Below are 27,822 nucleotides of genomic sequence, written 5' to 3'. Positions count from 1 at the left end.
GACCAGAAGCCTCAGATCCTTTCTCCTAGGGAGTGGCTTCAGCTCTTTTGTCCTGATGCATTAGTGAATCTGAGATGCCTCGACTTACAGGATCCCAACTGGTATGGAGGTCTCCTACTCTCCTGCCCCTGTCCCCAGTTCCAAACTGGCCTCCACATCCCAGAGGATTGGCTCATGGAAATCATCAGGTCCTGGAGGCAGGATGCCACTTGGCTGCTTTGTCTGGACCATGGCTGCTTCACCCAATGCTCTATTGTGACCCTGATGGTCAGGCTGTGAGATAGTAGGCACACAGAGCAACGCTCAGACTTGGTCCCACTGAATTGAATTTGTACAGTCTCACCTGAAGGCTTTCCATTGACCTGAGTAAAGACCAGGGCCAATGAAAGGATGGAGGGATGGAAAAGCAGTACTCTGCTGCTGGTTGCCCTGCTGCTGCCCTGGATACACAGCTCCCTAGAATGTAGGTGGCTCGTGGTGTTTTTGTGTCTGTGCCTCACTGGGGCCCTTGCTCACTGGGGTGCAGGAGGATCACCTGGGGACCTTGTTCAAAAGGTCACGTTCTAGGATGCTGATTCCACAGCTCAGGGCGGGGGGGGGGGGAGCGGATCCAGGGAACTGCACTTTTATTAAGTCCTTAAAGTGAATCTGATGCCCTCCCAGGCACATGGACCAGACTTTCAGATCATTGCTCCCACAACACCTTCAACTTTGAAGTTATATGTGGAGAAGACTGAGGTGTGTGTGTGTGTGTGTGTGTCTCTGTGTGTGTGTATGCATGCATGTGTGTATTTTATGTGTATGTTAGGTCCCAGAGTTTTCCATAGTGGATGGCTGAGAGGGGTAACAAGCCTTTGAGAGGGGTAACCAGCCATCAAGCTGGAGATGAAACTAGCCACATTCCTACAGCTTCAAGGTCATGAGTAAGGGTGCTTTCTCTTTGAAAACATTCTGAAGGATCATGTAGAGCCTTATTGGCCTAATGCAAAACAGTAACATGATATAACTATAATGAAGGCAGTGTATTAATAGCTACTATGGATTCCCCCTGGGTTCTGAGAATTTCTGGAGACTTGTGTTATGTTCAGTCAGTTGTTGGTTGACAAATATTATAAACCTCTACCATGTGCCAGGAGTTGTTTTAGGAGTTGGTTTATAACAGAGAATGGCATATTCATTTCCTATACTCAGGCAGTTTTACTATCTAATGAGGGGAAGGACATATTAAACATATAAAATGAGTAAATAAGTTAATTTCAGTTCTTATTAAATGGTATAAAGCACAAATATGGGCTTATATGATGGAAGGCCTGTAGGTGGTTGTTGAGACTCTACTAGTAGGTGGTCTCAGGAAGGCTTTCAGGAAACCTCAAAAAGGCATCGAGAGCCATCTGATAAGAAGGAGACATATTTCCAAGCAGATGTGACAGCAAGTGCAAAGGCCCTGTGCAGTGAATGAGCTCAGTATGTTTTGGAGGCATACAGATTGATGTCACTGGGGCAGACAGAGTGAATGGGAAGGGGTCACTGAAGAGAGATGGGCTCAGAGGGACCAGTGGGGTCCAGACCATGCTGAGCCTTATAAAGGCAGAGGAAGGACTTTGGATTTTATTCTGGTTACAATGGGAAGCCATCAAAGAGCCTAAATAGGAGAGTGAGAAATGAGAGGTACTTGAGAAAGAGACACCGGTTGCTGCAGAGGAAATGTGTGCAGGGGCAAGAGTGAGTGAGCATGAAGGCGTGATGGTCTGGATGGGTTTAGAGCAGCAGGCATGGAGGGAAGTGGTTGGTTTCTGGATATCTTTTGATAATGCTGACTGGACTGGCTGATGCATTGGATGCCAGGAGACAGAGAAAAGGAGTTGTCAAGGATAACTCCCAGATGAATTTCTTGCCTAAGCAAACAGATGCAAAATATAACTGTGGGAAGCATATAGGAAGGCAGATTTGACTTTACTGGGGTCAAGTAAGCTGAGAGTTCTATTTGGGCCACATTAAGTTTGAGGTGCCTCTTAGACATTCTTGTGAGTAGGGCAGTTGGTTAAAGAGTTGAGGGCTAAGTGAAGAGATCTGAGAGGTCAAATGTGAGATCTTCTGTATAAAGATGATATTCAAAGTTATGGCTGGGAGGAGATACCCCAGGACATACTTTGTTAAAGTGCAAAGAGAGAGAGGTGGTCTAAGAATTGAGCCTTGGATTTTGGAAGGACAGGAAGATTTAGCAGAAGAGCATAAATATGACCATTGATGTAGGAAGACAACCAGCAAATGCTTTCTCCCACTAAAATTTTGCCCAGTGATGACCTCAGATTTCACCAAGGGTTTTGGGCAAAACTCAGACCTCTTTCTCCTTGATCCAGATTAGAGTGAAGCCAAATGCCATCCCTCTAAATCAATGTCACATGAAATGTTACATTAACTTACATTTGTGTTAAAGATGAGAACACTGAAGCTTAGAGATGTTAAATCACCGGCTCCAAGTCACACAGCCAGCAAATAATGCAAGCAACGCAGAACTTCTGACTCCAAAACTCATTTCCTTCCCTCTTCACCAGGTGCCCTGCCAGCTAGGGCAGAATCAGGAAGTTTCATGCTACGACCAGAGTGCCTTTTGCACATTTGAGTTCTGTCTCTCTGGTCATTCTTCTCGTTCTCTCATAGTCACCAACATATCCGTAGAATCTTTGGGGAGAAAGATTATTTGTCTAAGACAGCTTGATAGTATGAGCAAAGAGAAAACACTTTGGACTAAAAAGCTGAAATGAGACCTTCCTATCTTAATCTGCTTGGTCACATCCCTGGGTCTGGATCAGTCAGTCCCTTGGGAAAAATCTAGAGTCTGAAGTTATTTCATTCAGGTGGGACTTGCAAAGGGACATCTCTGAAACACCCCCAGGAATTTTGCTCTGTGGTGCTGACAGACTCAAAAATTCATTTGGTTCTCTATCTACAGAAAATAGAGCCCCCTGGGCTCCCAGGGATTCTCCTAAAATTCACAACCACAGGTCTTTTATTTTTCAAGTCAGTCCCAATTCTATGTAATTTTCAATGAAGTTGAACCATTAACATATGAAAATATAAAAAAAATCATTGTACTTGCATGAGACTTTTCATGTAAATACATGGACATTTCAGTATGCATGACGTTTGGCAGCCTGACATCAATATCAATAAAGCATTTAAAACATTGTAATTGAAGTGATATACCTCTTAAGGAAAAATTAATAAGGAGGCTAAAATATATATTTTAAATATAAGAATTTAAATAAAGATGACATTTTACATTAATGTAATTCAGGTAAAAATATTTCCCTCTCACCATTTTGAACTGTAAAAGTACAGTGTGTTAAAATGGGAAAGAACCTTAGAGATAATCTTATTAAATCCCCTCATTTTTTAAAGTTTTTATTTAAATTCCACTTAGCTAACATACAGTCTAATATTAGCTTTAGGTGTGCCATATAGTGACTCAATACTTCCATACAACCCCTGGTGCTCATCACAAGTGCACTCCTTGAGAAAACTAAAGACTCTACAGGTAGCCTATTCCCCTATAGAGAAATCCCGCAAATAATATACAAATATTTAATACAAAGAATATATAACTGGGCTCTGGACTCTCCTGAATTTCATGTTCACAGTCTCAGATTGTCCAGATCAGCCTCAATTCTGTGCAAATAACAACAATGTGGAATATAACAATATGGCAGAAGTTTTAGACTTCTGTAAGATTTTTTATATCATTCTGTAGTTTTTACCCACTGATGGTGGATCTGAACAACCCTGATACCTCATCTTTAAGAAAGTCCTGCAAGAATCTGAAGGCCCATCTGAGTCTTCTTTCCTTTCATGTTTCTTGTAAGGTTTCTTATGTTGGCCACTCATCTCTGAATATACTCCAATTGTTAATGTCATTCTTGCCTGTGTGGCTCCAGACTGACAACCATTCAAATGCTGCCATCTATGAAGTAGAGAACTTAGCAGTGATATCATGTTATCAGCATCTTATGGTTGATATTTTCATATGAAAACTTCCAAGCTCCCTTCACAGTCTAGAGCTTTGGATCTATTATTTTTCTATCTGGAGTTGCAAGGCTTTTATTGAGTTTGATATTGATGGCCCATGGCCAGGATTCAGATCTGGCCCAGATATCTTTCAATCTCAATTCTCTCATTTGTAATATTAGTTCTTGCTCAGTTTCATGTCAGGCCTTATTGTGTACTTTTCCCCCAGGATTAAGATGAGTTTTTACCCATTTAAATTTTAAAGGTATCTATTAGCACTAGCCTGGTTTGGTATCCTACTGCCAATCTAACATCCCCAGACCTTTAGCAAAAACTACTGATAGATCATAGTCCTTTTTTCTATTGCACTTAGATGCACCTTTAAACTTGTCTTACATAGAGGACTACAGATAGCCACTGCCTCCCAGTCAGACTTAGCTCTCCAGGTGAAATCTTTTCTCCATCTCACTCCATAATTGCAGGTACACACAGAGTTGAAGACCAATGCTTTGGATATAATGTCTCAACCTGTTTGATGTTCATCTTAGAGAGCAGTCATCAAATCACATACAATCATTTTAGCCAATAAGATTCTCAAAGAATTGAGCAGAGACTTTGTTGAAATATAGATATACTGTGAAAGCTATGGGCAAGAAACATAAATAATTAGACTTCAGAACCAAACACACACGACTGAAAAATCCCCATCTGCCCCATACAAGCTAAATAATCATGGGCAATCACATGATGTCTCAGAGATGATTTCTTCAACTATAAAATGGGAATAATAAAACATATCTTAGAGTTTCACTGGGAATATTAAGTGTCTCACACATATGCAAAATGCAGAAGCTGACTCATAGTAGGTATTCAATAAGTAGTAGTTATTATGTTGCAAAAGACTGATATATTAGAGATTTTAACCATGAATCCAATCTGAATCTTAATCTTCAGTAGTTTTGTTTAAACTTTCAAAAATCATTATCTTATTCAAGTATTTAGAAAATTTCCCAGAGATCCAACTTTGCTTTATTGTAGATTAATTCCAAGATTCCCTTTTCGACCCTGAAAACTCAACATTTTCATTGGAGGTTCGGGTTCAGGGTCCTTGCCGTGTGTGGTGTTCCACTGAGAATTCCTAAATGTCTTTCTTGACAGGAGCAATGTGGGTGAGGAAGATATTCCTAAGCAACAGCTCCTTATTCTCTTTGTATCTTCAAATGAAATGACACCTGTATGAGCCACTTATTCTCCTCCTGCCCAAGGCTTTCTGAATTAGGAACTCAAAGAACAGCCAATTCTTTAGGTGTGTGTGTGGGGGGGGGGCAGCATTTTGAACTAAGGTCCCTCAATTCCTGATCACCTGTACAGGTCATTAGTATGTCAAGGATTTTACCACTGATATTAAGACCTTTACTGTCCACCCTATCCATCCATCTATCCACCCATCCATCCATTTATTCATAAGTATGTATTGGGTTTCCACCATGTACCAGTCTCTAAATCAGATAATGGGGATACGAAAATTAGCAAAACATGTCTCTTGCCTTCATAGAGATTAGAATTTAATGGAGGAAATAGACTTTAGCAGTTTCACAAATAGTTAATTTCTGCTGTTAGTGGAAAGTAGGGTGTCAGGAAAGAAAGTTATATGGAGGGTAGCTTATGTAATCTTGAAAGGCAAGGAAGATTTCTTAAAGGACTTTATAATTGAGCTAAAATGTGAGGGATACACAGGAATTAAACAGGCAAAGAGCGGCATATGAGATAGAAGCCTGTCTTTCTGGTAGAGGCATGGAGAAAAGCCCTGGGGTAGGAAGGAGCATGGTACTTCTGGGTTGCTGAAGGGCCAGGAAAGTTGGAAGAGAGAAACCCAAAGGCAGAGATAAGCAGTAGCAGGGCTGGTGCTTGGCAGTGGTGGTGACATGCATTGGTTGTGGGAAAATGTGGTAGTAATGAGCGGTGTGATGAGGGTGACATGGTGGGGACATGTGGTGGTGAGGTTGTATATTGTGTTGTGTGGTGGCAAGGTAGTGTGGTGTGGTAACCTGTGATGTGGGGATATGTGATGGGGATACGTAGTACTGGTATTGTGTGGTGGTGGAGTTGTATGGCTATGGTGATATTTGGTGATGGTAACATGGGTGGTAGTGATGTGTGGTGTGGAGATGGTTTGAATAGGTATACCTTTCATATTATACATGTCTATGGAAATTTTTTAATGTCATTGTCTTTTCTCCCTATGCATAAGCATGGTTAGCAATTAGAAAGCAGTTTGCCCAGTGGTAATGAAAAGAGATTCTGGAGCCAGACTACCTAGGTTCAAATCTTGGTTCAGTTACAAACTTTTGGGTTTTGGCCAGCTGTCCTAACCCTAACAGATAATTAAATTGTTTTGTGCAAAACAGAATGGTGCCTGGCAAGTAGTAAGCACTCGATGTTTTAGATTTTATGATATTTATTTTTCTCATTACTCAAATGACATTTAGAAGACAATAAAAGATCTCAAAACAATCCTACCACATAGAAAATGCCAAAATTTTCATTCCTTTTAAGGTGCAATTGGAATTCCTAGAATTAAATTAAATGAAAAGCGGTGCCACTAATCACAGTAGGAAATACAGGACAGCAATCAGGAAGGAAGGGGCTGATCAATTTCCCTTTGCCTGTAGAATTTCTGGTGTCTGTGTCATCCAGGTATAGAATTGAAAATATAAGTCCAGAGCTAAGGAGAAGGATTTTATTATGGTCTATGCCAAGGTACCATACCACGGCCTTATTTTTCAGAGGACACTGGGGCCTATTTTCAAATAAATGAATATTCCCATTTAGGCTTCCTTACTGAAAGGCAATAAAAAGATCCAGCTCCAGGGTTTGTGGTAGTGTCTCCCTTCGCACAAGCCCTCAGAGGGAGAGCCTTCCAAAAAGCAAAGCTGTGGTGAAAGAAGGAGCCATTGTTCCCGATAAACACATCATTACAATTGTGATGCCTTTCACCAGCATTAGGAAGTATCATTCTTGTTTGATGGATCTCCTGCCTGGTGCTAGTTAACCTGGCTAAGCCACTGCTATCTGTGTGCTGGGGAGGCAAGAAGAAGGGGCACTAAACTTAAGTTTCTTCCAAGCCAACCAACCTTGACAGTCGAGCCCTGGTTCTCTTGTCCCTCTTCCTTCTTTTTGCTTTCAGTGACCTGTGGCCAAAGAAAAAGTAGCAGGCTTGAGAAGTCAGAAACTTTGGAAATCGTAGGCGGGGAACCTGCAGACATTACAGATTTTCCATGGCAGGTGAGTATTCTTCACCGCAGGAGACATATCTGCGGAGGATCGATCCTCAGCAGGTGGTGGATTTTAACTGCGGCCCACTGCTTCATAAACAGACATAAGTAAGTATTCCAGACAGACCTGTTTTAACTGATGTGCTAGAATATTTGTCCTTACATCCTTATTATTCTCCTGGAAACTCCATCCAAGTTTGTCAGTCTCAAAACGAAACACCAGGAGGCTAAATATATGCCTGTGTGATTGAATATCACACTTTGCAGGTGGTAGAGACACTGTTCTCTTCCTAGGATGTTTTACGTCTTATTTCATCGGACCCAGATGGCAGAACAAATGTTCTTTGGACTTCTCGGCATCTTGCCAAGTGCATGTGGTCCTGGTCCAAACCTTTGGAAAATACTTTCCTAAGCATTTTCATTACTTGGGGAGAAAATGAACTTGACAGTGACCATGGATTCTGAGAATCCTAGAAGGGATTGGGATCCAAGGGGAGGGTACCAGGCCTGGCTGCACGACAGAAGTTCCTGAGATGCTGTCTTAGCTCAGGTCCATACATCAATATCTTTGAGAAACTTAGGTGTTTGTTAATAGCTAGTCCACCCCTTCTTGCAAATCAAGATCAAGTCCCTCAGTTACTTGTACATAGCACGACTTTCAGACAGTTGTTAATAAAATTTACAAGTGGATTTGCCCAAGAGGCCATCAAGGCAAAAGCTGTTTGGCAATGTGGCAAGTCTGGAACTCGGGTCTCTCTTCTTCTCCCCAGTCAGGGCCCAAGTGCATGGCCCCAGCTGTCTCCATCCCTCCAGCTCTCAGGATGACAGTCTCACACTGGTGGAATTATTTTCTCTTAAGGCTCACCTTTTTTGCCTTCCACCACTTACCTTTTTGTTCTCCTTCTTTTGTTTTGACATAAGATCTGACTTGGAGATTATACATAGTGAAAGAAGCACTGGCACCAAGAAGTCGAAGAGGATGAAAGTGGACAAGCTAATTACTCACCCTTATTTTGACAGCTGGCTCTTGGATAATGACATTGCTTTGCTCTTGCTCAAATCTCCATTGAAGTTAGATGCCGAGAAAGTGCCCATCTGCCTTTCAGAGGTCACTGACATAGAGAGCTGGAGAAATTGCTGGGTGACTGGATGGGGTATTACCGGTGAGTTACTATAGCCCAACCCAGTGGGGGATGGCACCCTGGTTGATGTTTTAAATGAGAAAGTAAACTCTGAAGGCTCTTCTAGCTCTGGGAAGTCTGCCTGGTGGGTTTGGAAGCTTCCAGTTTTTATTTAAAGACCCATAATGAGCCTTAACTTCAGTCCACATGTGAATCATCCTTCTTTGGCCTTCCTGGGTTCTTGTAGCAAATTTTATGTCCATATTATAGAACACAAACCCTAAACAAGGACTCAGTGATAACCCAGGAAGAAGTGTTTAGAGTCCAAGGGTGACTTGGAGGAATTTGGGGGAATATATTGTTGGGCAAAAGAGTGGCAAAATGGACTGGGTTCCAAGAAGCCCACACTAATGTCAGCAGAGCAGCTCTGTTCCAGTTGATGGTGTCAGTTCTGATCCCCTGTAACAAAGGGTTTGGTGCCCCAAATATTTGAAAACTACAGATCCAGGCCAAGGAGAAGGGGACAAACTGAATATAAATTTGTCCTTATAGAGTCAACCTGTAACCTACACCCATCACTCCACCCAGCCAACTCATAAAATTGTGCCCTTTTGTCATTATTTTTGGTAAATATGTCTTACTCCAAAATCTAAAGAACAGAAAAAAAAATTCCAAAAAAAAAAAAAATTCCAGTCAGTGCCATTCTTCTAAGTAGACATACAAATGACAATACATTAATCCCCACATGGTCCCAAAGCTCAGAGTCTGTTTTGAATTCCTCATTGGGAATTACCTTTGGAAGCTTTTCATGAACTTTAAAAAAGACCACCTTATTAATTTAAAGTTCCTCTTGTGTCCTTCAACACATACTCATTGATCCTCTTCCAGGCAGTGTTCTAGGCTCTGGGAATTCAACAATATACAAAAAGGGAAATAGCCTGTCTTCAAAGAATAAACATTCTAGGTATTAGGTTCACCTCTTAGATAGACAGTGAATTACTCAAAAGTTCTGACATGATTTAAATCCATTTTTATGAGCCATGGGCACCAGGACAGAAATTGCCATCATGAGTTTTCTTTACTTTTTTATGGATTTAAATGAAATACCTTTTTAGGACTACAGAGTTAGCACCTTCTGCAGAGTGAGAAGAGTACACTTAGACTGGGATCCAATAGATACCCAGTTGTGGGGAGCTCTGGATTCAAAGAGGATGGGATTGAGTGTCTCCTGAACACCTCTCCACCCTCACTAAGTCCAGATTTGGGTAGTTCTCTAAGCCATACAGTAGTTCCTTTGTCATTGAGGTGAAAAGACGTGATGGTGAATGGGTGCTTGACCTCAGCCCAAAAGGACCACTTTGAGCTCAGGGGCCTTTCCCTATCTGCTTCTTCTTTGGGTCAGTTCCTATGAAAAGTATGAGTCAACAGCTAAACAAAGTCAGCCTCGACCTGGTCAAATGGGAAACATGCTCCTCTGTTATGTATGTGCTCACCAGGAACATGCTGTGTGCTAGGAATGCTGAAGAAGGGAAGGACGCCTGCCAGGTAATGGAGCTTGTCCCTTGTTTGGAGAGGGACTGCCAGAGGGCTGATGAATATTTCTGGGATAATTTGCTCCCCTCTACCGCCTCTGGATAAGTTTCCTAATAGTACAGTAACAAATTACCACAAACAGGGTGGATTCAAACAATGGAAATGTATTCTCTTATAGTTCTGGAGGCCAGAAGTCCAAAATCAAGGCATCAGTAAGGCCATGCTCTCTTTGGAGGCTCTAGGGGAGGATACCACCTGGCCTTTTCCTACTTCTGGTAGTTTCCAGCAATTGGTGGCATTCCTCAGCTTGTAGGTGAATCATTCCACTTTCTGCCCCAATCTTCACATGGACTTCTCCCCTATATGTCTGTCTCCTATTTTCTCTTCTTCTAAGGATTTCAGTTATTGGCTTAGGACCTACCCTAATCCAGTAGGACTTCATTTAATTTAACTAAATACATTTACAACAGTCCTGTTTCTAAATAGCTCACATTCTGAGGTTCCAGATAGACTTGAATTTGGAAGGGATGTTATTCAGCCCAGTACAGATGCTCTGTAACCAAAGGGAGACTGTGTGGGATAGTGGTTAGGGGTGCAGTTTCCCCTAACTTCCCTCTCAGCTCCTCTACTTACAACCTGTGACTTCCCTCCAGGCCTGTGCTTTTTCAAATTTCCTCATCTGTAAAATGGGAATGTTAAGAGTTCCTACCTTCAAGGACTATTGTGAAAATTAAGTGGGTCAATGCACAAAAGCACTTAAAACAGTTCAGATCAGAGGATGGTCATAGTAAATTCTATAAATGTAATTTTTTCCATCGCCATCTCTTACACCTGTTCAGTGCTTAAGAGCATACAAATTGCTTCCACAAATACACAAAAGGGTTGCTAACTAGCCCTGGGAAGCAGGCTTATTTCAGATGAGGAAACTGAGGATCAGAGAAGCTGACAGCCCTACAGAGGATACATTGGCAAGTTAAATTACAGACCCAGAATTCTAAGGAAGGCACTCTGTCTTCTGCGATTAGAGCCATCTTTTGGGTTCCAGTAGGAGCAGGGCTCCAAATCCATCAGCCCAGCCTGGTCATGTCCAGACTTGGATAGTTCAACAGCTACAGAAATGCTGGGAGCTCCTATTGAGTGCAGGCTTGCCAAAGAGCAGGGGAGTACAGGGCATCAGAGGTGTTGTTTCTTTCCATCAACACAGCCGCATTGCAGGAAATTTAGTTATTATCACCAGCATCAAAGCAGAGCCCTAAATGCTGAAGAACATTTTCACATTGTCTCAGCTAAATGCTCCCCCTGGCATACAAACCAAGATCTGTTGGGCTTCAGAAATAGAAGGTCTTAACTGTGCTGCTGTTCTGCCTCATATCCTTCACGTAGATCCCCTCATCTCCACAGAAGAGATTGTAATTCTTCATTTTCAAGAAGGGTCAGGGGACTTTCCAATGACCTCAAAGAATTGGGTAAAGAAGAGTTTGGTTCAAAGTTAGCTGATGGGCACAGTGATCGTTCATAACAATCTGGTTTAGAAAAAAATCAAAGAAACCCCTATCTTGTTTGTTTGGTTTTATTTGTTTTGGATTTTGGGTTTTTGTCATACTACTGAATGGTACTTCTTTCCAACTTTTTTGTGTCTCACTTAACATTTTCAAAAATAAGTCTTTGTAAGCTGTGAAACAATATATAATAAAATAAATAACAACTATGTATTCATATTTGCATACTCAAGGTTGTGGACAATTATATTTGACTAAGGGGTTGCCTCTGCATGGCTAGAATTAGAAATGTTATTTATTTCATTTATTTATTTGAGTGCATGGTAGGGAAAATTCAAATGTTATAGATGGATGTACAGTGAAGCAGAAGTTTACCTCTTATGCTTGTTGTCCTGTTCACTCCCCAGAGAAACCATTTTTACAGTGTTACCTTTTATCTTTCCTGAAATAGTCTTTTCACATATAATCATATGTGTGTTTATATATAAATTCACTTAATTATATAATTATGGGCATTCTTCCTGTTCTTTTTCCATATCTGAGATTTCTAATTTTTTTGATGAAGGTACATAATTTTTAATAGAATTTAGTAAGTCACAGAGATGAAAAGTATAGCATACAGAATATAGTGAATAGTGTTGTAATTACATTATATGGTGACACTTAATGGCACTGTATAATACATAGAATCATCATATGACTATGTTGTGCACCTGAAATTAATATGACATTGTATGTCAATGATACTTTAAAAATTTTTAAATAAAGAAATGGCCCAAAGATTTGGGGGCATTGAAAGATTGTGTGTTCCTCAATTTTCATGTCAATGATGTCCATTCTCCTTACTTGTCCTTATTTAACAATCTTTTTCATGATGATTTAAAATTTATAAATTGTTTCAAATTTAATGCTTTAAACCACAATATAACATTTTGACTCACTTTTTGTATCATTCGCATTTTATATGTATCAGTTTATGTACTTGCTGTATTCAACCAATTACCTATTATGAGGTATAATGGAAATTTGTTTTTGTTTTTTACTTTTTGTTATTATGAACTATATAGAAAGACCAAAATGGGTTGGCTGAAAGTAGTTTTAAAGTACAAAGGCAGTGAGAAAATTGTAAGAATTCTGGAAATCAACTTTTGTTGTTGAGGTAAAATGGATTAAAAAAGCACTCATTGGTACATGAAAATGAACACATGCGACTCGATGCTGATGCTGATGATGATGATGGATATTCTTTTTTTTTAAATCAAACTATCATTCATTGCCATTGTTTTTGACCAAATTGTTTGCCACTTTGTCTGACAGTCATGGGGCTGGGAGTATAGTCATGAAGTTGGAGAGCCAAACCAACTGTCCTCTCACCAAAAGACACTATAAATGCTTTTTGCCTTGTGCCAGTTGTCCACACCTCAATAGGCTATAGAAGTAATTTGTTACTGTCCCTTCCATTCCCAAACAACTTTTTTCTCCTAGGGTGACAGTGGGGGACCTCTGGTTTGCCAGAAAAAAAACAACGAAAGCATATGGTACCAGCTGGGCATTGTCAGCTGGGGAGAGGGCTGTGGCCAGAAGGAAAAGCCTGGGGTGTATACGAAGGTGTCTAATTATCTGTTATGGATTAACACGGAGACCACGCTCTCAGGAAGGCCCTATATGCATGAGCCAGACTCTGGGTACAGTTTGCTTCAATCACCCTGGGCCATCTTGTTACTGTATTTTGTGATACTTCTATTACACCTGTGATTAAACACTGTAGAGCCTCAAAACCAAGTGTCCTCGGTTTTTGGAATAAGGTCAATGGTGGGGTACAAGGGATTCTCATAGGATTAATTGTGTCTGAAATAGTCATATACTTATAATACACCTGCGACCTACTGCAGAGCCAACTGTTCCCTTGGAACTTGGAGGCAGGTTACCAACTTCATCTTAAGGCCTCTCCAAAGGTCTGGATGGAGAACCTTTGCATGGACAGGGGGCATGCCAAGGATCTCTGAAACAGAAATCCTATTCTTTTCTCTCCTATAAACAGATATCCTTCCACAGATTCTTTCCAAAGGAGTAGACAGTCCACCCGCTCCTTTTTTGGTCTTAAAATAACATTCCAACTCTTCTCACTTCCTTCATTTATAGCTAATCCCTGAGACCTACAGATTTGGTCTTCAGAAAGATCCTATTCTTCACCTTCTTTTGCTTCCATAGCTACCACCTGGTTCAGAGCCCATTAACTACTGCTTTGGGCTCTCAGAGGTCATGTGGAACAATGCTCTGATTCAGAATCAGGAAGTCATTGAAGTAGAAATGTCCTAGAGATGAAGTGGGAAAGAAACACACAGCTAAATGGGTTATAGTAGTCAAGGCACCTTTGCAGGCAAACATCAGAAACAACCTGAAGCAAAAAAGGAAATGATAAATATATTGGGGTAGAGCAAAATCAAAGGGATTACTGTTAAATAGTAAATAGTAAATAGTATATTATATAGTAAATTAAATAGTGTCTAAAAACAGTCCAAGACTACATTTTGGACCATCGGAAAGTGTAGATGGACCCTCCATCCTTCATCCTTGCATCCTCCATCCTTCATGCAATCACCCATTGTCCAACTGGACAAGAGGTAATAAATGGCATTCTTTTCTGAGGCAATTAAGCACATTTTTGAGGAGAGAGGGAAAAGCTGTACTCAAAAAGATGGGTGTTTTTATATGAGTTTGCCTGAAGTAGAATTCCTTTTGCTGTGAATAACAACAACAACAAAATAAAATAAAAAGGTGAAATGTTTTCTGCATATACATAGTGAAAGGGAAGAAAAGAGGATGAACAGAATTCTCTGTGTTTTCATTGGCTGCATCAGAAGAGGACAGTTTCGCCGCCATCTGAATCTAGAGAGTGGGTGGAGAAGCATTTCAATAGATGAGAGCAGGTATGTAGTTGTTTTGCCGAAACTGCAGAGCTACCCTAAACTTTTGACTATTGGTAAGCAGGGAAATACAGCTACAAGCAGATGGATGACTGCTCCTGAAAAAGGTAGGTTTATAAAAATTTCCTCTTTTTCATGAAAGAAGCAGCTGTGACAGCAACTTGACCTTCAACTTGGCCTCCAGAGGGCAGAGGCTGGGAGAGACTGAGAAGCCAGTCCTGTGCCCTCAGCTCAGGGCAGAGGCTGACAGAGAGGTTGAAACAGCCTGGCCACTCAGCCAGGATCCTGGGAAAGGAAGTGTGTGCAGGAAGAGGGCTGCTTTGACTCCATTACAAAGCATGTCTGATTTTTGACAACCCTGCAAGGAAGAAATAAGAGCTCAAACTACTAACTTTTTCCTTTAAATTGAGGTATAAATTACATAGAGGGACATGCCCAGTTGCTTATATATTGAGTGTGTGTGCTTCAACAGATGTATATATTTACGTATATATTTATTATTTATTTAGCTTATGTTTATTTATTTAGCTTTAACATTAAGTTTATGATCTATTTTGAAATAATTTCCATGAATGATGTGATATGGATCAAGATTCATTTCTTCCATATACACAGCCAATTTAGTTGAAAAGACCTTCTTTTCACCCATTAAATAGCCTTGGTGTCTTGGTTTAAATCAGTTTACCATAAAATATAAGTGTGGGTCCATTTGTGGGATTGTTTTGTTTTGTTTGCTGTCCTGGGTAGTCTGGAATTAGGTGTCTAATTTGGGTTTTATTTGATATCTGATTTGTTACCACTTGAAAATAGGACATAAGTAGTCTGTGGCATGTACTCATTTAATTATCACCTATAGTGTCTTAGAATGAATTAACAATTGAAAGCAAACGGCAGACCAAATTGCCGTTGAAATGAACCATTATAATAGAATGAGAAATACAACGGACTGCATGGAGCACTGGGTGTGGTACAAAAACAATGAATACTGTTATACTGAAAATAAATTTTTTTTTAAGATTTTATTTATTTATTTGAGAGAGAGACAGTGAGAGAGAGCATGAGCAAGGAGAAGGTCAGAGACAGAAGCAGACTCCCTGCGGAGCCAGGAGCCCAATGCGGGACTCGATCCCAAGACTCCAGGATCATGACCTGAGCCGAAGTCAGTCGTCCAACCAACTGAGCCACCCAGGCGTCCCCTGAAAATAAATTTTAAAAAAAGATTAAAAAAAAAAAAGAAATACAAAGGCTATGGGAGCAGCCTAACTACCTAGAATAAAGCTTAAAGAAACTAATAAACTCAGGGTTTTATGTTTTGGGCTTAAGCCATAGTCAAAGAACCAGATAGTGTCTCTATCTGCTATATGAAAAGTATCTTCTCTCTTGTAGCTGCAGAGCCAATGCAGCCAAAATTTAAGTCCCTAGTCTAATGGCAGTGGTTGCATAAATACAGTATAAATTGAATTCATAGCCTCTATAGGTCTCTCATACAAAAGATAGGACTGGGGGAAGAGTAGAAACCTGAAAACTGAAATAGGATATTAGAGTGGATTTATATGCATCTATTTTTAAATGGAGGTATTATCATCATTATTCACATATGGTGAAATCAACAGATCAGGAGACAACTGTCATTGAAAAGATAGTTTATTACAGGTTGGAAGAAGATGGAGCACAACACACTATGTAAGACCACCTGGGGAAGCAACAGGATTGGTAAAGATGCAGAAGAAGCAAAGGGAGAAGGTGGGCAAGAGCATTTCTGTGGTTTTTGCAGGAAAGAATGAGAGAAGCAGGCTAAGCAAGCTAAGCTGGTTTGGGAATGGCTAATTTGAACAATTTCAGCAGGCTCTAGGGTGTAGGGACTGCCTTCAATTAACAGATGGTGGCTCTGAGGTGATTAGGACAGGGTGTAAGGGTTCAATAAAGGGGAATGATTAATACAGTGTCTGAGTATTTTGACCTAACATATCCCACTGAGTCTCACTTGCTAGCAGAAAAATCCTTCTTCTCCGACAACTCCAGCTATCCTCTGATTGAAAGTACTGTAATGACCTCACATGAGGCAGTTACCTTATAAATAATGCTATTTTTCCTCAAGACTCAACCCACCAACTCTCACGACCTCCAGTTTCTAAATACAGTTTAGTTTCATAGTATCCCACAGGAAAAAGTACAAATAATGGGAACTGGGAGGACATTAAACAACAAAAAGGTGGCAGAATTTTGCTAACATATTAGAATAAAGCTGCAAAATATTGTTAAAATAAAGTCTAGGGGTGCTAGAACAGGAAGGAATGAATGTAGCACCAGATGGGGCCAAATTTTTCAATATTGTTAACATCACAAATTCTGGATTCAATAAACTGATTTTAAAACTTGTGAGTGAGTGGCTTTAATATTCTGCTTGCTTGGTTAATTAAAACCTACATTTAAAGGGGGCCTATATTAGATGTCCCACTGACAAATGGATAAAGATGTAGTATACGTAAATACTGGAATACTATGGAATAATATGCAGCCATCAAAATACATACTGTCTTGCAGAGTGGCTGCACCAGTTTGCCTTCCCACCAATACTGCTCGAGAGTTTCTTTTCCTCTACATCCTCACCAACCCTTGTTCTTTCTTGAGGTTTTCTATTATTATTTTAGCCATTCTGAGGGGTGTGAGGTGATATCTCACTGTGGTTTTGATTTGCATTTTCCTAATGATGAGTGAAGGCATCTTTTCATGTCTGCTGGCCAACATCTGGATGTCTTCTTTGGAGAAATATCTATTCATGTCTTCTGCCCATTTTTTAATTGGATTATTTGCTTTTTTGGTGTTGAGTTTTGTAAATTCTTTATATATTTTGGATACTAACCTTTTATTGGATATGTCATTTGCAAGTATCTTCTCCCATTCAGTAGGTTGTCTTTTAGTTTTGTTTCTTGTTTCCTTTGCTGTACAAAAGCTTTTTATTTTGATGAAGTCCCAATAGTTTATTTTTGTTTTTATTTCCCTTGCCTCAGGAGACTAATCAGAAAGATGTTGTTATGGTCAATGTCAGAGAAATTACTGCCTGTGCTCTTTTCCAGGATTTTTATGGTTTCAGGTCTCACATTTAGGTCCTTGATCCATTTTGAGTTTATTTCTGTGTATGGTGTAAGAAAGTGGTCCAAATACATTCTTTTGCATGTAGCTGTCCAGTTTTGCCAACACCATTTGTTGAAGAGATTGTCTTTTTCCCATTGCATATTCTTGCCTCTTTTATTGAAGATTAATTGATCATATAATTGTAGGTTTATTTCTGGGCCTTCTATTCTGTTGCACTGACCGATATGTCTATTTTTGTGCCAGTGCCATACTGTTTTGATTATTATAGCTCTGTAATGAAGTCTGGAACAGTGATACCTCCAGTTTTGTTTTTCTTTTTCAAGATTGCTTTGGCTATTAAGGGTCTTTTGTTGTTCTCTACAAATTTTAGGATGGTTTGTTCTACTTCCATGAAAAATGCTGTTGGTATTTTTATAGGGATTGCTTTGGGTAATATGGAAATTTTAACAATATTTGTTCTCCCAATCAATGAGCATGGAATATATTTCCATTTCCTTATATCATCTTTAATTTCTCTCATCAATATTCTATAGTTTTCAGAGTGCAGCTCTTCTGCCTCTTTGGTTAAGTTTATTCCTAGCTATTTTGTTATTTTGGGGGCAATTGTAAATGAGATTGTGTTCTTAATTTATCTTTCTGCTGTTTTATTTGTATATAGAAATGCTACAAATTTCTGTACATTTCTCCGCTTGACTTACTTTAGCTCTCGGGTTACATCCCTATTGATCCAAATGGTAGGTATTCATCGTTTCTAATATCTGAATAATATTCCATTATATATATGTATCACATCTCCTTTATGGTTTCACTCATATGTGGAACATAAGCAATAGAATGGAGGACCATAGGGGAAGGGAGGGAAATCCAAAGGGGGAGAAATCAGAGAGGGAGGTGAACCATGAAAGACTATGGACCCCAGGAAACAATCTGAAGGTTTCAAAGGGGAGGAGGTTGGAGGGAGTGGTAATAGCGTGATGGGTATTTAGGAGGGCATGTGCTGTGATGACCACTGGGTGTTATACTTATCTAATGAACCACTGAACACTACATAAAAAACTAATTATGTACTATACAGTGGCTAAATGAATTAATAAAAAAATTTTTTAAGTTCTGTACATTGATTCTGTATCCTGTGACTTCACTTAATTTGTTTATCAGTTTTAGCAGTTTTTGGGGTGGAGTCTTTTGGGTTTTCTATATATAGTGTCATGTCATCAGCAAATAGTGAAAGTTTTCCTCATGCCTCACAAATTTGGATGCCTTTTATTTTGTTGTTGTTGTTGTCTGATTGCTGTGGCTAGGACTTCTAGTACTATGTTGAATAAAAGTAGTGAGAGTGGCCATCCTTGTGTTGTTCCTGACCTAGGAGAAAAGCTCTCAGTGTTTCTGTATCGAGGATGTTGTTAGCTATGAGTTTTACGTATAAGGTCTTCATTATTTTGAGGTATGTTCCCTCTAAAGCTACTTTGTTGAGGGTTTTTGTCATGGATGTTATACTTTGTCAAATGTTTTTCTGTATCTGTTGAAATGACTATATGATTTTTATCTTTTCTCTTATTGATGTGATGGATCATGTAGATTGATTTGCAAATATTGAACCATGTTGGCATCCCAGGAACAAATCCCACTTGATCATGGTGAATTTTTTTTAATGTATTGTTGGATTTGGTTTGCCAATATTTTGTTGAGGATTTTTGCATTTATGTTCATTAAGGATGTTGGTAGTTCTCTTTTTTTGTGGTGTCTTTCTCTAGTTTTGATATCATGGCATGCTGGCCTCATAGAATGAGTTTGGATGTTTTCCTTCCTCTTCCATTTTTTGGAAAAGTTTGAGAGTAGGTATTAACTATTCTTTAAATGTTTGATAGAATTTGCCTATGAAGCCATCTAGTCCTGAACTTTTCTTCATTGGGAGTTTTTTGATTATGGATTCAATTTCATTGCTGGTAATTGGTGTGCTTAAGTTTTCTATTTCTTCTTGTTTTAATTTTGGTAGGTTGTATGTTTCCAGGAATTTATCCATTTCTTCTAGGTTATCCAGTTTGTTGGTATATAATTTTTCACAACATTCTCTTATAATCCTTTGTATTTCTTTGGTGTTGGTTGTTACGTCTCCTCTTTCACTTGTGATTTTGTTTGAGTCATCTGTTTGGGGTTTTTTGTTGTTGTTGTTGTTTTGATGACTCTGGCTAGAGGTTAAACAATTTGTTGATCTTTTCAAAGACTCAGCTCCTGGGTTCTTTGATCTGTTCCTTGTTTGTTTCTATATAATTTATTTTTGCTCTAATCTTTATCATTTCTTTCCTTCTGCTGGTTTTGAGTTTTGCTTGTCCTTTTATTAGGTCCTTTAAGTGTATGGTTAGACTATTTATTTGAGGTTTTTCTTGTTTCTTTAGATAGGCCTGTAGTGCCATAAACTTTCCTTTTAGAACGACTTTCTGCATCCCAAAGATTTTGGACTATGGTGTTTTCAGTTTCATTTTTCTTCATGTAATTTTGTTTTTTTCTTTGATTTCTTGGTGACCCATTCATGGTTTAATATCCCGCTATTCAACCTTCATGTATTTGTGCTCTTTCCAGATTTTTTCTTACAGTTGATTTCTAGTTTCATAGCATAATTAGAAAAGATGCATAATATGACTTTGATCTTTTGGATTTATTGAGATTTTATTTCTGGCCTAATATGTGACCTATTCTGGAGAATATTTTATGTGCATTTGTAAAGAATGTGTATTCTGCTGTTTTAGGATGAAATGTCCTGAATATATCTGTTAAATCTATCTGGTTAGTGTGTCATTCAAAGTCACTGTTCCTTGTTGATTTTCTGTTTGGATGATCTGTGCATTAATGTAAGTGAGGTGTTAAAATCTCCCACTATTATTGTATTACTACTGATTAGTTCCTTTATATTTGTTATTAACTCTTTTATGTACTTAGGTACTCCCATTCTAGGTGCATAAATATTTAGAATTGTTATATCTTCTTGTTGGATTATCCCTTTTTTTATTATATAGTATCTTTGTCTCTTTTTATAGTCTTTGTTTTAATGTCTATTTTGTCTGATATAAGTATTGCTACCCCAGCTTTCTTTTGACAGCCATTTGCATGACAAATATTTCTCCAACCCCTCACTTTCAAATTGCATATGTCTTTAGGTCTGAAATGAGTCACTTGTGGGTGGCATATAGATGGATGTTGTTGTTGTTGTTGTTGTTGTTGTTTTTTAAAGATTTTATTTATTTATTTTACAGAGAGAGAGATCATAAGTAGACAGGCAGGCAGAGAGAGGGGGGAGAAGCAGGCTCCCCGCTGAGCAGAGAGTCCGATGTGGGGTTCGATCCCACGACCCTGAGATCATGACCTGAGCCGAAGGCAGTGGCTCAACCCACTGAGCCACCCAGGTGCCCCAGTTGTTGTTTTTTAACCATTTTGTCACCTTACGTATTTTGTTTGAAACATTTAGTCTACATTCACATTCAAAGTAATTATTAATAAGTATGCATTTATTACCATTTTGTAACTTTTTTTGTTATCCTATTTTTTTTAATTTTTTAAATTTATTTTCAGTGTAACAGTATTCATTGTTTTTGCACAACACCCAGTGCTCCATGCAATCCATGCCCTCTCCAATACCCACCACCTGGTTCCCCCAACATCCCACCCCCCGCCCCTTCAAAACCCTCTTATTTTTCAGAGTCCATAGTCTCTCATGGTTCACCTCCCCTTCCAATTTCCCTCAACTCCCTTTTCCTCTCCATCTCCACTTGTCCTCCATGCTATTTGTTATGCTCCACAAATAAGTGAAACCATATGATAATTGACTCTCTCTGCTTGACTTTTTTCACTCAGCATAATCTCCTCCAGTCCCGTCCATGTTGCTACAAAAGTTGGGTATTCATCCTTTCTGATGGAGGCATAATACTCCACAGTGTATATGGACCACATCTTCCTTATCCATTTGTCCATTGAAGGGCATCTTGGTTCTTTCTACAGTTTGGCGACCATGGCCATTGCTGCTATAAACATTGGGGTACTGATGGCCCTTCTTTTCACTACATCTGTATCTTTAGGGTAAATACCCAGTAGTGCAATTGCAGGGTCATAGGGAAGCTCTATTTTTAATTTCTTGAGGAATCTCCACACTGTTCTCCAAAGTGGCTGCACCAACTTGCATTCCCACCAACAGTGTAAGAGGGTTCCCCTTTCTCCACATCCCCTCCAACACATGTTGTTTCCTGTCTTGCTAATTTTGGCCATTCTAACTGGTGTAAGGTGGTATCTCAATGTGGTTTTAATTTGAATCTCCCTGATGGCTAGTGATGATGAACATTTTTTCATGTGTCTGATAGCCATTTGTATGTCTTCATTGGAGAAGTGTCTGTTCATATCTTCCGCCCATTTTTTTATATGATTGTCTGTTTTGTGTGTGTTGAGTTTGAGGAGTTCTTTATAGATCCTGGATATCAACGTTTTGTCTGTACTGTCATTTGCAAATATCTTCTCCCATTCCGTGGGTTGCCTCTTTGTTTTGTGGACTGTTTCCTTTGCTGTGCAAAAGCTTTTGATTTTGATGAAGTCCCAAAAGTTCATTTTTGCTTTTGTTTCCTTTGCCTTTGGAGACGTATCTTGAAAGAAGTTGTTGTGGCTGATATCGAAGAGGTTACTGCCTATATTCTCCTCTAGGATTCTGATGGATTCCTGTCTCACGTTGAGGTCTTTTATCCATTTTGAGTTTATCTTTGTGTATGGTGTAAGAGAATGGTCGAGTTTCATTCTTCTACATATAGCTGTCCAGTTTTCCCAGCACCATTTATTGAAGAGACTGTCTTTTTGAACAGAAATATAGAGACAATCTACAGAAAGAAAGACTTCAAAGGTAACACGATGTCAATAAAAACATATCTATCAATAATCACTCTCAATGTGAATGGCTTAAATGCACCCATAAAACAGCACAGGGTTGCAGATTGGATAAAACGACAGGACCCATCCATATGTTGTCTACAAGAGACCCCTTTTGAACCTAAAGATACACCCAGACTGAAAGTGAAGGGATGGAGAAGCATCTTTCATGCCAATGGGCCTCAAAAGAAGGCTAGGGTAGTGATTCTCATATCAGACAAATTAGATTTTAAACTAAAGACTGTAGTCAGAGATACATAATGCCACTACGTCATTCTTAAAGGGACTATCCACCAAGATGATCTAACAATTGTAAATATCTATGCCCCCAATATGGGAGCAGCCAATTACGTAAGAAAACTGTTAATCAAGATAAAGAGTCATATTGATATGAATACATTAATAGTAGGAGATCTTAACATGCCTCTCTCAGAAATAGACAGATCATCGAAGCAGAAAATCAATAAACAAGAGCATTGAATGACACATTGGACCAGCTGGACCTCATAGATATATACATAATATTCCACCCTAAAACAACAGAATACTCATTCTTCTCAAGTGCACATGGAACCTTCTCTAGAATAGACCACATACTGGGTCACAAATCAGGACTCAACCAATACCAAAAGACTGAGATTATTCCCTGCACATTGTCAGATCACAATGCTTTGAAACTTGAGCTCAATCACAAAGAAAAGTTCAGAAGGAACTCAAACACCTGGAAGCTAAAGACCACCTTGCTTAAGAATGCTCGGATCAACCACGAAATCAAAGAAGAGCTGAAACGATTCATGGAAACCAATGAGAATGAAGACACTTCGGTCCAAAACCTATGGGATACAGCAAAGGTGGTCCTAAGGGGGGAATACATAGCCATCCAAGCCTCCCTCAAAAAAATTGAAAAATCCAGAACACACCAGCTCTCTCTACACCTTAAAGAACTGGAGAATCTACAACAAATCAAACCAACTCCACACATAAGAAGGGAAATAATCAAGATTAGAGCTGAGATCAATGAGGTAGAAACCAGAGATACAGTAGAACGTATCAATGAAACTAGAAGCTGGTTTTTTGAAAGAATCAATAAGATCGATAAACCATTGGCCACACTAATCCAAAAGAAGAGAAAGCCTAAATTCATAAAATTATGAATGAAAAGGGAGAGATCACAACTAACACCAAGGAAGTAGAAACAATCATCAGAAGTTATTATCAACAGTTATATGCCAATAAGCTAAGCAACCTAATAAAATGGATGCATTCCTGGAAAACTATAAACTCCCAAAATTGAACCAGGAAGAAATTCACAACCTGAATAGACCATTTTGTAACTTTTTTGTAGTATCAAGTTTTTATTTAAATTCCAATTAGTTAACATAAAGTGCAATATTAGTTTCAGTAGAATTTAGTGATTCATCACCTATATACAACACCCAGTGTTCATCACAACCAGTGCCCTCCTTAATACCTTTCTCCCATTTAATAAATCCCCCACCCACCTCCCCTCCAGCAACCCTCAGTTTGTTCTCTATAGTTAGGAGTCTGTTTTATGATTTGTCTCTCTCCCCCCCCCTACAATTTTCATCTGTTTTATTTCTTAAATTCCACATATGAGTGAAATCATATGGTATTTGTCATTCTCTGACTTATTTTGCTTAGCATAATACACTCTAGCTCCACCCACGTCATTCCAAATGGAAAGATTTCATTCTTTTTTAAATTTTTAAAAAATTTTAAAGATTTTATTTATGTATCTATTAATAGGAGAGACAGTGTATGTGAATGAGGGAGAAAGGGAGAGAGAATCTGAAGCAGACTCCACACTGAGCGCAGAGTTCGACGTGGGGCTCAATCCCACAACTGTGAGATCATGACCTGAGCCAAAACCAAGAGTTAGATGCTTAACCAACTGAGCCACACAGGCACCCCAAGATTTCATTCTTTTGATGGCTGAGTTATATTCAGTATATGTGTATGTATGTGTGTATGTGTGTATACATACACATGAAGATGTGATATATATACATAGATACACACATCTATATGTTCTAGGTTATCCTAAACAACTTCTTTATCCATTCATCAGTTGTTTGGCATTTGGGCTCTTTCCATAATTTGGTTATTGTAGATAATGTTGCTATTAACATTGGGGTACCTATATCCCTTGGAATCAATATTTTTGGTTGTTTTTGTAGTTATCTGATTGTTTCTTCTCTTGCTCTTTTTTCTAACAGTTCATTGGCTTTCTTTAGTGATATACCTGGATTCCTTTGTCCTTTTTTTCTCCTTATCTACTACGTTTTTTTTTTATGTGTGGTTACCATTAGATTCGTATACAACATTTTCTGCATATAGCAGTCTATATTAAGTTGATGGCTACTTAAATTTGAGCCCATTTTTTGTATACCATATATCAAACACTACCACATTTTTAGTATATGCTGTCATACTTTATATCATTTTATATTGTGAATCCCTTGACTAATTTTTCAGATATTCTTACTGCTTTTGTATTTCCTACTTTTCTTAGTCCTCCTTATGGTCTTTCCTTTCCACTCAGAGTCCCTTTTAGCATTTCTTGTAGGGCTGGTTTAGTGGACATGAACTCCTCTAACTTTTGTTTGTCTGAGAAACTCTTTATCTTTCCTTTTATTCTGAATGATAACTTTGCTGGATAGAGTACTCTTGGCTGCAGACTTTTTTCTTTTTAGCACTTTGAATATATCATGCCACTTTCTTCTGGCCTGCAAAGTTTGTGCTGGAAACCTGCTGATAGCCTTATGGAGATGTCCCTTGTATGTAACTGTCTTTTTTTTTCTCTTGCTCTTTAAAAATTCTCTTTATCACTAATTTTTGCCATTTTAATCTCTATGTGTCTTATTGTAGACCTATGTGGGTTGATTTTTTTGGAGTTTCTCTGTGTCTCCTGGATCTAGATGTGTTTCCTTCCCCAGGGAAGTTTTCAGCTATTATTTCTACAATTAAATTTTCTGTCCCCTTTTCTCTCTTCTTCTTCATCTGGGAATACTATTATACAAATGTTATTATGCCTGATGGAGTTGATGAGTTTCCTAAGTCTATTCTCATTTTGCATAATCTTTTTTTTTTTTTAACTGCTTAGTTTGATTATTTTCCCTTACTCTGTCCTCCAGGTTGCTAACTCATTCCTCTGCCTGCTATTTATTCCATCTGGTATATTTTTAATTTCATTTATTGTGTTCCTCATCTCCAGTTTTTTAATGTTCTCCATTTCTTTGTAAGGGTCTCACTTGTGTCCTCACTGTTTTCTCAAGCCCAGTGAATATCTTTATGATCATTACCTTAAATTTTCTATCATTAGAAAATTATTTCTATCATCCCATTACTTATCTCCATTTCATTTAAGCCTCTTGTTATGATTTTTCCCTCATTCTCTCATTTGGGACATATTTTATCTCCTTACTTTGTCTAGTTATCTATGTCTGTTTCTCTGTGTCGGGAATGTCAGGTACATCTCCTGTTCTTGAATATAATGGCCTTATGAAGAAGAGGTCCTATAGTGCCCTGTAGTGCAGTGTCTTCTGTTCACCAGGAGCTGCCATTTCAGAGGTGTCTCCTATGTGTGTTGCATGTGCTCCACTGTTTTGTCCTGGACACCTTTTCTTTCAGTGCAGCCATCTGCAGAGGCTTTTTTTGCCTGTTGTGGGCAGTGTTTGGCCCCCAGCTGGGATGGGGTGTACAGTCTTAACAAGGTACATGCTCGTTTTCTTATAAAATGAGACCTGCTGCTGCCACTGAGACTGGGGCCATGTGGGAAGTCTATACAATTTTAATAAGGTGCACCTTAGGCTTCTGCAGGGCCTGCTGCTGCCAATGCTGGGACCTAGACCCTGCAAAATGTGTAGGCTGGGAAAGGCAGTGTTGGCAAGGCTTGCACTGGTCTTCTGAGGGAGGAAACATGCAACACTGGGACTGAGGCAAAAATGACTGGATAAGCTGGATCTGCCAAAGTGCATGGGGTATGGCTTGTTGTGAGCAAGTTATATAGCTGGTTCCTGCTGGTGGCCATGTGTTTATGCTGGGGAAGGGGGAAAGGAAGTGGTGCCTGTTCCTGGGTGGCCATGGCAGGGCTGGGGTAGTGGGTGTTCTCTCTAGGGACAGGCTCTGAAATGAGTAAACTACTCCCCCTCCCTCCCATATGCCCCAGGCATTTTTCAAACCCCTGCTTCTCTGCTGTATCTCCACAAGCAGTTTGTCATACCTTTTTTAAAGGGCAGGGACTCAGCTTCCTATCACCTACCATCCTGGCTCTTCTAGGGCTGAGACTGCTGATTTTTAAAATTCCAGGCTTTAAATCTCACTACTTATAAGAACTCATAAAATTCAGCCCCTCTAGTTTTCAAAATCACGTGTTATGGGGATTCATCTTACCTATGCAGGTTCCCCATTGTGACAGTGTTTCTTGCCTTTCTCCACGCTCACAACTCCCTCCCCGTAATGATGGCCACAGTCATTTTCACTCCACACAATGTCTCTGCCCTTCCTATCCTCTTAATGTGGCCTCTTTTCTACCTTGAGTTGTGGAGTTCGTTCTGCCAGTCTTGAGGTCATTTTCTGGGTCATTTACACTGATGTGAATGTTATTTAGTTGTATCCATGGAATGAGGTGAATTTAAGGTCATCTTACTTTGACATCTTGGCCCCCAGTCAGCTCCCAACTATGATTTTAGAATTTTCTATTATTTTTTTCCTGAAATGTTTTGCTTTATATATTTTGAATCTGTGTTATTATGATCATACGGATTTTGTATTATATCTTCCTATCAGATAGTCCCTTTATTATCATGAAATAAAAACTATTTCAAGTGATGTTTCTTGACTTAAAGGATCCTTTATCTAATATTTGTATAGCTATATCAGGTTTTTTAAATTAATGTTCACATGGTATATATATTTTTAATCCTTTACTTTCAATCTTTCTGTGTTGTTATATTTTAAATGTGACTCCTGTGAGGAAGATAAATTAGGTTTCTTATCATCCAGTCTGACAATCCTCTGCTAAGTATATCAGTAACTACTGATATAGTATGGTTTATATACAAATTTACTATAGGTTTTCTACTTGACCCATATATTTTTTGTTCCTTTCTTTTCTTCTTTTAGATTTGTCAAATAATTTTTATCAATCCATATTTTCCATCTATTAACTTGTTAGTTATACTTCATTTTATAATTTTTTAGAGACAAAACAAATATTCCTAACTTACTCAGTCTAACAAAATGCATTACCTTATCACTTCTTTAAAACTGGTGGAAGCTTAGAATCTTTGAATTCTATTTATCAACCCCCACCTTCAAGTTATCAATATTACATATTTTAGTTCCATATATATTTTTTAAATTCCAAAGACATTACAATTGTTGCTTTATATAATATATATTTATTTATATTTATCCATATTTCTGTTACTTTTCTTCCCAT

The 27,822-nt window shown here is 38.8% G+C and overlaps 1 protein-coding gene and 1 long non-coding RNA gene across 2 annotated transcripts in view; both read left to right on the top strand.

Moving 5' to 3' along the window:
* The first annotated feature begins 343 nt into the window (after positions 1–343).
* LOC116866633 (serine protease 52-like) lies at positions 344–13,205 on the top strand. Its single transcript, XM_032855724.1, has 5 exons — positions 344–463; positions 7,193–7,388; positions 8,202–8,443; positions 9,804–9,946; positions 12,919–13,205. Exons 1-5 carry the CDS (start codon positions 391–393, stop codon positions 13,186–13,188), a joined length of 924 nt encoding a protein of 307 aa, XP_032711615.1. The 5' UTR covers positions 344–390; the 3' UTR covers positions 13,189–13,205.
* A 1,118-nt stretch (positions 13,206–14,323) lies between these two features.
* LOC116866635 overlaps positions 14,324–27,822 on the top strand; it is a 40,730-nt gene continuing 27,231 nt past the window's right edge. The window contains exon 1 of the long non-coding RNA XR_004382441.1: positions 14,324–14,467. This is a non-coding gene — a long non-coding RNA (uncharacterized LOC116866635). The remainder of the gene's footprint in view (positions 14,468–27,822) is intronic.

Source organism: Lontra canadensis, unplaced genomic scaffold, assembly GCF_010015895.1.
Source record: "Lontra canadensis isolate GAN:19392208 unplaced genomic scaffold, GSC_riverotter_1.0 scaffold10, whole genome shotgun sequence".
Classification (NCBI taxonomy): Eukaryota; Metazoa; Chordata; class Mammalia; order Carnivora; family Mustelidae; genus Lontra; species Lontra canadensis.
The sequence above is the reverse complement of the archived record's forward strand: the minus strand, read 5'-3'. Positions and strand labels throughout refer to the sequence as shown.